The sequence below is a fragment of the Poeciliopsis prolifica genome, unplaced genomic scaffold (genome assembly GCF_027474105.1).
Source record: "Poeciliopsis prolifica strain line A6 unplaced genomic scaffold, Auburn_PproV2 SCAFFOLD003, whole genome shotgun sequence".
Taxonomy (NCBI): domain Eukaryota; kingdom Metazoa; phylum Chordata; class Actinopteri; order Cyprinodontiformes; family Poeciliidae; genus Poeciliopsis; species Poeciliopsis prolifica.
Window position 1 is genome coordinate 16,999,712 of NW_026562378.1, and position 9,801 is coordinate 17,009,512.

The 9,801-nt window shown below is 35.5% G+C and overlaps 1 protein-coding gene across 1 annotated transcript; it reads right to left on the reverse strand.

The window, feature by feature from the left end:
• Positions 1 to 5,868: 5,868 nt before the first annotated feature.
• Positions 5,869 to 8,150, reverse strand: mrps16 (mitochondrial ribosomal protein S16). The gene is made up of 3 exons (XM_055027089.1): positions 7,810 to 8,150; positions 7,043 to 7,309; positions 5,869 to 6,366 (listed from the first exon to the last, which is right to left on the reverse strand). The coding sequence occupies exons 1-3, from the start codon at positions 7,820 to 7,822 to the stop codon at positions 6,239 to 6,241; spliced, it is 408 nt and encodes a 135-aa protein (XP_054883064.1). The 5' UTR covers positions 7,823 to 8,150; the 3' UTR covers positions 5,869 to 6,238.
• Between the last annotated feature and the right edge of the window lie 1,651 nt (positions 8,151 to 9,801).

A 9,801-nucleotide genomic window follows, 5' to 3' on the forward strand; every position in this document is an offset into this window, starting at 1 on the left:
CAATAACTTGAGATTCTCTAGATTAGGTGTTTTTTTTTAATTTATTTATTTTTGCAACAAATGGTGGCAGCTAGATCTGCTCAGGTACAAAACTTTCCACTTCTTTCACTCAGGCAAGAGAAAGGCAGATTGCTTGTTTTAAACATCTGCTGAACTGGAAATAAACAAGCAAGGTTTGTGACAAGCATCTGAATACACAAAGTGGCATCATTTATAGTAAGAAGGAAGTGGTTTTTTAAGTCGGGTTTATTTTTTTGCAGATATTTTTATAACTTCGTCAACGGGATATTTCTAAGAGTACATCATTCAGCATGTCAGTCTATTTCTGTCCTCTTTCTGTTTCCTTATTTTATGCTCCAAAATTGGTCATAACTTCCTGTCTTTCCTTACTAAGCTGTTTCCAGAGTAATTAAATTCCTGTGAGTGAATTTATTTAGAGCTGAAGATTTTTATTCTGACCTCAAAGTTCTTGCTAATTGTTTGACTTGTGGAGCTTGTTCTTTGGATGAAAACTATTATGATGATTCCAGTTACAGATTCAGTTATTGTTACACTCCCTCTGCTGGCTGTCTGGAGAAAGGCATGCTTCTGTGTTAAAAAAGATAATTACCTTAAGTTGGATCTAACAATTTTAAAGATTTAAAATTAATTAATTTCATTTATTCAGTTAAAAATCTAAAACATATAGATTTCTTGAACAAAGATTCATTTATTTCCAGCGTTTATAATAATTTTTCGATTCTTATGGCTTACACCAACCCTCGTTCTGCTCAGCCCAGATAAGACACTCCTGACATTGTCTCCAGTTCAGGAGTGGCTTATCATGAAAATTGCAACAACTGCAGTCCATGTTTGTGTGTGGCATCCATTTTTTGAGTGCACCACACTTTTTTCTTTCACACAACTTTACATGAATATGTTTGGATTCAGTTCTTCGTAGCTAACGTGTTCAATAAGGACCATTTGGATAAAATATTTCTGATTTTTTTTAGTCATTCTGATTTTTTGAAAAACCAATTTAGGGTTTCTTCATAGCTCTAAGTTGACTGGATTCAAACCCTGGGATGGACTCTGCAAAGTGGATTCTCTATGGATTCTCCCTCAGCTCTTTCCGAATCCAAATGGATGATGGACAAAAGGTTATCCAGCCAGACTAAAACAGCCAATAAATCACAGTGTAAATCAGTGTGTGTCTCTGTGCTGCCTGCATAAACAGGTGACCAGTCCAGGATTTAACCCGCTCCTTTCCCAATGATGGCTGGACATAGAAGTGACTCTAACTGACTACAAATATAAGAGGATATATGGATGAAGTAACTAAAAGCCATTAAAATGTATTGAATTTAAGACTAAAACTGTTTATTATAAATGTGTAGCACACATTTCACTTTTCCAACTGAGTTACTGCAAAAAAAAAAAATTATATATATATATATATATACATATATGTATATATATAAATTCCCACAGCAAAAAGAAGAAAGCAGAGTCTTCCTTCTTTTAACTTACCTACCATGTGCATAACTCAGAAATCCAAATGATTACTTCTTATGTTTGCTTGTATCTGTCTTATCATTTGCAGTGGGAGGGAGACAGATTGTTGAATATTTAACCCAACACCACCAACATGGTGGTTAAAATGTGTTCAAGTCAGGGCGCCATATGAAAAAAGACATATAAACTGAAGGTAAATAAATTAGTCAATATGTTTGCAGTGTTTGGACACTAGATGGAGACAAAGCTCATTTAATGTTGATATAAACCAGAACTCTGGTCAGGCTTGAATGGGTCTTTCCTGGATACATTTCTGCTTCAGTTTAGTTTATTTATTTATTTTTAAAGGACAATAGATGATTTAGAAAATTTGCATGCAAAAACGTGAGATTATTGTCCAGGGGTTAATTTCCATATCTAGTCCCACTGACAGGTTGGTCTTAAAATACAAATAATAAAAAAACAAGAAAAACAAATATAAGTCTGTAAACAAACAAACAATACAACCCCCCCCCCCAAAAAAAATAAAAAAATAAAAAAAAAACAAGAAAAAAGAACATAAACATAACTGAGGTAGAGTGTAACTAGCTAAATTGCAAAATAGTTTTTCTGACATCAGGAAGCAGAAACTATTTTAGTTCAGATTTACAAGAGCACAGTCCGACTGATTGTTGCTTCAAACTCGGAGCACTTTCATATCACTGCTTTACATTGAATCCAACTGAAAATCAAATAAATGTTGTCAGTGACTCTAAATGTCTCCCTGTATTCATTTTCCACAATCGTCTCAGTAAAACACATCTCTGCCATCTAGTGACAGAAGACAGTAAAGTCCATTAGGGAACTCCAGAGAAATTTTTTGTGGATTTAAAATATAAATGCAAATACATCCACCCCAGATCTTAAAACAGTAAAAACACATGTTCAGCGCAAAAAGCAGGTCTTTCCTTTAAGATCTTTTCCAAAAGAAGAGGACACATTTCTACTGGATACTGGATAGGTTAATAAAATGCTTTCATTACATTTATCTGGATGGCAGTAGCTTCACCTCCAGTGCTACTAAACCAGAAATATTTTTGAACAGATTATGTCCCTTGGCTCAAGCATTGAGCAGGGAATATTGGATTAAATCTGTGTCTAATTATCTAAATCATCATTTAAAAACTGTTCATTCTCACTCTTTATAAGACTCCAGCAAAAGTGATCTCAGATCACCTGTCAAACTCAAACCTGTCATATCTTAAAGACCCAACAGCTCCATAACCTTCAATTTGAGCATTGGGCTCACAGACTTCAGGCTTACCTCTGGATTAGAGATTATCTGAAAGAAGAATGGGAGCAAAGGATTTACTTATCAGGCTCCTCTCTTGTTGAACCGACTGCCAGCAACGGGTTCAGGAAGGGGGCAGGCTCTCTAGTTTTGGAACTGAGGTTTTCTGCAGTGAACTCAAAACTATTCATTCAGTTGTGAACCGTGGCAGCTGATGTCACTGTCAGTAACTGCTTATAGCTTCATTCTTTTAGCGTGTATTCATCCCGCAACACATCAACGCATTCTCGTTTTGCTGGAGGTTTAAAGAAAGGTACTCCGAGGAACAATTTAAAGCAAATAATGTAAAACATAAGACTAAACAAGTGGTGAGGATCACATGTATTATACATGTAGGCTCAAATTAACATTTGGACTAATTTTTCCCAGGCCACTTTGCTCAGGGCACCAGGCCTGGAGTATATACAGTTGTGTCCAAAGAGTGGACTGGGGGCCATTTGTGACCCTAGCGGTGATTTTGTACACCCCTAGTCCACAATACAAAAATGGCAACACATTTTTTTTTCCCTGCGGCAAAAAAAACTAACAAAAAATTATCGATTCACAAAAGATACAAACATTTTTAAAGTATTCTAAGTATGAAAAGTACAACACAAAGTATTAATCTTTTATCAAGCATATTTTTTACTGTAATTAAATGTTGCTGATGTTCCAGTCGAGAGGCGGGGTTCACTCTGGACAGGTCGCCAGTCTGTCGCAGGCTTTCCTTACACTCTGATAATATACAACATGTACAGTTTTTTGTGTACGATAAAGAGAATAGTGTACAATCTTCTTCCATTCTGGGTCTCTTATTAGTATGCATGTGTATGTGTGTACATCTGTGCAAAATTTTTTTTTTTTTAACATGCCCCTGCTGCTCGTGCTCTAGCACCTAGGCTTGTTTGCGACCATGTAGTTATATATTCTGTTACACATTCACTCTTGAGGGGATTATGCTCATTTTCTCACTCTCCATTTCAGCTGCAACTTGGGGGCAGATGGGTCCAATCCCATTTACATGCAAATGTTGAGGTTCTTTTGCTTGCTGGATTTTTCTAAAGGGGGATCCTTCCTATAGAATTTGACTAGAATGTCCACAGAAACTTCCACTTTGATTTTAATGTCATCTTTGATAGCAGACTCAAGATTTCAGAGTTGTCACCAGGGATCCAGCTGGTATCACATTGGATAACATATGAAAGAATGCATGGATGAAAATCTACAAGGTGCAAGATGAAATTTTTTTTTTTTTGCAATGCTGCATCATCATGGACATATTGACATTTGAGTTCTGGCCATTTCAACCCTTCACACTTTCATTCTTTTAAAAGTATTGAGTTCTTATGAGTTCTCTGTGAGGACCCAATAAATAACGTTGAATAGCAAAAGATCATTGAGAAGTTACAGTGCTTTCATCACAGTCTATAATCTAACATATCTGTCAACTGGTCAAAACAAGAATCTGAACCAAATAGAAAAGCGTGGGATCCAAACTTTTTAATTAAATTGTTTGAGTATTTTACAACCGTCTAACTCCACCATTCCTGAAAATACTTGACTACACTAAAATCAATGTCATATAGCAGCTGAACGAAGGAAATGGGTACAAAACGAAAGGAGGATGGGATGAAATGGCTACATTAGTACAAACTAGGGTCACAAATTGGAAAAGAGGTCAACTGAGACAGAGCCAGATGTGACGTTTGCTATTTTCTGAAAAGATCAGGATTTCTGGTTACTTTGTTGGGTACTATCATTTCTCCGCAAGGTGTGGAGAGCAACATGCCTGCAAATCTGTATGTATGAGTCACTAAATGGAGAGGAACCTCAATTTGTATTTTGGCATTTCAGGGCCTCTGTAGATAGAAAGAAACAAATGATTTGTGTGCCACTGATTTTATGAGTTTTATTGAAATAATATTTTACTCAACATATCAGTTATTAGGTTATTGAACATGATCACAGTTAGTGTAACAAATTATATAAATTTTAACAAAAAGAAACGAGCTGTGACCAGGTGAAGATGGTCTTTTGATTGAGGTCGTCCACGTCCCTGTTTGCTGTTCAGAAAATCACTGCTGAAATGTCGCAGCAGAAAGTCTCGCTTTCTCTCTAAGCTGAGTCATTATTGTCATAATATTCGACAATGACCGTTATTTCAACTATTAAAGCTGTAACTTAATTATGGAGACTTAAGGGGACTTTTGTCACACATGTTCTAAAGGAAGTCATGAAATTATGAATATACTGAGATTCCTAAACCTGACAGTCGCCGATCAACTCCCAGTTCTGCCAGTTTATCAGTAGCTTCTGCTCTTATGACGAACTGGTTCCTGGTAAAGCGTTGGGTTAATTTTAGTTGGTTGAACAGTAAGTTTCAAGGAGGCTTATCAGGTTTAACTGAAGTCAATCTTTAAAAACCTCCTCATAAATTTATGAATTATAAAACAAGACACATTTTATCACCGATGAAGAATGTAAAAAGTCCTTTAGGAAAGATATTGGTTTATTTTATAATGGAACATTGTTTAATGTCTTATCCCTGCTCACATAGACAACTACTTCTTACCTTTATAAGATAAAATCTTCAACATTGCAATAATATCACTTTATTTAGAGAAAACCAATAAACTAAAAAAAGAAAACACCCAGTTTAAACTGTCTTATTTGAAGTAGCTCTGCAAGCTATAAAAGCATGCTGTTCAATTTTCTTTATGTTGTTTCCAAGTTTTGGCTTTGTTCTTCATTTTTAAATGAATACATTGTAATGAATTAGGTTTCTGCTCAGTAGGAGGCAAAATTTACCTTCTACCCATTTATTTAGTCTTTGCCAGAAGCAATTTAAGTTAAACCTTTTATGTAAACATTTAAAGTTCATAGCAGGTGAATTAACGTTTTACTGTGACTGTAAACTGACTTCAGCAGCCACTTCTGTCAGTGATCTCAATGTAGTTCAATGTTGTCTCAACTCTCAGAAAAATAGTGAAGGATGGAGTTTTTATTCTTTAAAAAATGTAGTGATTTAGTTAAAATGATTTTTGTGTTTGCCATCAACCCCCATATACATACACAAACTCCTTGCACTTTTATTTCTTTGACAGGGCTCCAAAGTACAAACCAAAAAGACATAATATGAGACAAAAGGGTTTTGAGTGGATTTCAAAAGGGGGAAAAAGTTTTTAATAAAAACATGCATAGCCTTGCAGTTATGACACATTTTTTTAATAATAAAAAAAATAAGATACAGCCTTTGTCAATCCACGATCAACTCAAAGTTGTTGAGATTTTCCAACATTATGAGTTGTTCACATTTTTGAAAAAGTTTGTTCTTCAAGACGTTAGATCAGTTGCTTTGAGCAGTCCACCAAGAAAGAGAAAAACTTGTATTTGTAAGTTTTCTTCCAAAGTAACAGCAGCTTCTGATTGATCCGATCACACGTCAGCCTGTTTCTCCTCCTGCTCAGGGTCCTCTGTTGCTGTTTCTGCCAGCTTCGCTTTAGCTCTTCGACGCTCTGCCTCTGTGATCGTCATGGGATGGAGGGGAAGAAACCCAGACAACCCTGTGGATGTAAGAAAGAAAAGTTGTTTTTAAACTTTGGAAGCAGGTACGGCCTGGCTCATTCACAGTGCCTTGCAAAAATATTAAGGCTACTAAACTTTCTATGGATTTACTCATGTTCCAGATAAAACCACAAAGTGTTTTAGGCGTGCGTCATAAATTAGAATCAACCTCAAAGTAGCGAAATTAAAATTATGCATTGCTTTACTTTATTTTACAAATAAAAATCACTAAAGTATGGAGTACATTTGTACTTTGCCGTAACACCAAGAAACCCTCATCCTTGGTTCATGTCTGTCAGTATAAATTAACATTCAACACGTCAAAAATATGTGTCATGAGGGGGAACAAAAAACACTTCTAAGTTGCACAACCAGCCAAAGTATGAAAAATATGATTTTTAGTCATGAAAATACAGTAGTTAGTTTTATTAACTGATTTGTTTTGTTTCTCCCCTGACCTTCAACAAACCTTTGAATCAAAGTACATTATCAAGGTGCTTCAGGTAATGTTGCATGCACATAAATATTTGAGAGGTAAATATTTTACAGAAATAAAAAAAAAACTTCAAACAGCAGAAACTAGAGTAAAGAACTTCACAGAGGTTTCTAAGGTGCAGGTGCTGATAAAAATTATTTAAGGTCCTCCTGGACTCAACAAAGAAAGTGAGCACACACCTAGAAGTTTGGCCACCGGTTTGGACAGGTGCGCACCGCAGCCTATCCAGTACTTGAGCCGGTCGAAGTTGAAACTGACGAGCTTCTCGTTGTAAATGTTAGGAAGCGGGTCGAAGCTGCCCAGCTGCTCGATGTATTTACCATCCCTTGACCTCTTGTTGTAAGCCGCCACGATGCGATAAAAGGGTCGGTTGGCTTGTTTGTGGCCTGAGAGGGCGAACCGGATGACGACGTAGCCGCCGTGGTAGTTCTTCAAAAGGAGGGACGCTGCATGAGGACATCAGGACAAAAAGGACCATCAGAGGAAAACATGCTTCTTCTTCTTCTTCTCAAATGAACTTATTGCATCAGTGACATATGGCGAACTTCCACTGATAAACATTAACTTTCATACAAACAAATTACAGATTAGATTCTATTTAAAAATCATTTTGTGTAGAAAATGTATTTGGATCAGTGTAAATTAAATAATGCACAACTTCTGATGACAAATATCCTCCAACAAGATGATAAAAAACAAGCTTTTTCTGACCTACTGGATGTTAGTTTCTTATGTTAATAATGAATTTCCAGAGTTATTTTAGGAATGTATTTAATAAGGAGATTACCAACTTACTGACTAAAGCTGTAAGGTGACATGTAGTACACACTTTATCAAAAATTATGCAAATATAATGATGAAAAACTAGCAAAGGTCAAAATAAAGACAATATTTACCTTAATAACTGTCTTCTAGATAAAAAAAGGAAATTAAATGTTATACTCACATAAATGCACCATGATGCAACACCCTGAAGAAATTAATACAGGCTTAAATGTTGAGACAACTGTAGTTTCCTGCGCTAAACTGTGCAAATGTCATTCATAGCACAGTAAATAGCCAAACCGCGGTCCAGTCGATGCTAAGCTATTTTGAAGCTAAGCTAAAGAAACGAGAAAACCTCTGAGGACGGAGAATGACGTACAGATGATCGTCACGGCCTTCTGCTTTCGATGTTTCGCTCCACTGTTGATCTGCCTGCGAATATTACCAAAATGTTCTCTGTCTAGCGAGAGAGTGTGACATTTGTCAGGGCGCAGCCATGTTTTAGCCGGATGTTACGCAGCAGCGTCGTTGTTCCCGCTGCTGGACGCCAGATGGCGCCATGGGACCGTTGACCACTGAACGCTACAACTTTGTAGATTGATGTAGAAATTCAAGATTTTGTAACGTCGCTGCTCATTTTTCTAGCGGAAAAATCCAACTTCACGTTTCTCTGTGATATTTATATGTTGTTGTTGTTGTTGTTGTTGTTGTTTTTTCAAATTTAGTTAAAGAAAAAAAACAAAATAAATATATATTTACAGGAGAATTATGAATTTTGGAAGTGGAAATTCTAATAACTGAAACAAAAATTTAAAAAATAGGACAGATTTTTTATAATAACAAAAACCTACTACAATATTATTAAAATGGTCACCTTACTATATGGGGCGGACATTTGATGATTTTCCCCAGGAATAGGTAAATTGAAAGTTATTTGTTACAAACATAATTTTGTAAGCTATTGTAAAATCTGGATACATCGTTTTTGCTAATTTTACAGAAGATTAATGCTAAATTTATATATAGCAAATAAAATTTAAGCAATCAATTATATTATAGACTATTTTTCAATTCATTTTGGATTATGTATGCACCAGTCTATAACATAAACATCTTGACAAAAAAAGAATTTCTATCTTTTGCTTGATAATCTGAATCAATCTAATTTGACCCATTTGTATACCAAACGATGTATTTTATAAACAAGGGTTATTTCAGTTGGAAATCAAGTTAATACTTTGCATAGAATGCAAAATAATTTCTCTTTTGTGTTGAAATAGTTTTTTTTCTGTGATAAAAGGAATATTTACTTAATTTATATGTGTTTTGTTTGTAATGCAGTGTCCTTAAAGTACAAAACCAAACATATTACTGATGACAAACTTCTACAATTAGCAAAAAATATAGTTAGAATATCAAATATATGTAAACTCAATAGCTTTTAGCTATATCCTGTCACAAATAATGTGATATACTCATTTTATTAATATCAAAATTACCAATGATGTTATTGTTGCTGTTATAACTTCATTTAGAGACATCAAGGTTTTTCCGTTTAAGAATAATTACTGCTTAGTTTAAATTATATTTCTAATAACAATAGCGTCTAAGGAACAAATGCATTCGAATAAAGTCACATCATTTTATTGTTACATAACAGTTTGTCGTGTCTGTAGCTGAACAGTACATTGAGCTTGAAATGCCAACTCCAGGAGAGATGAGAACAAAGTTACCTGAGTCTGCTCATTAATTCAGGAGCCTTTGTTTGTGCCTCATGTTGTCCGAGAGCACAGATTATTTTTTTCTTTTAGTCCGCTGAGAGCCCAACCACCCCGCCACCACTCCCAGTCTTGGAACATGGTGATTTCACACTCCTGTTGTGTAAAGCTTGTTTTCCAGTGTGTGTGACAAACACATGGTTTTCTGTGAGGAGAGGTCACACAAAAGAGATGGGCCCTTGTTTGTAATTCTGAAAATATCCTCATGTCCCAGAGTGACTCTTTGTGCACGAGGCCAGAAATGAGTTCTGAATCGTTTCAAGCAGACAAAAGGAACAATGCGGCTTCGTGCTTTTAATGTACTTATTTGATGGAGACAAACAAGAAGGTAAATTTAACTTTGAGCTGTAGAAATTAGGAGTGAATGAGGATGAAACTGCATGAAACATCATTTG

What these genes read in the sequence shown, in the direction of transcription:
- mrps16 (XM_055027089.1), bottom strand. An exon ending in ACCGGTGGCCAAACTTCTAG is followed by an intron (nt 6,367 to 7,042) that starts GTGTGTGCTCAC and finishes TTACATCCACAG; the next exon opens with GGTTGTCTGGGTTTCTTCCC.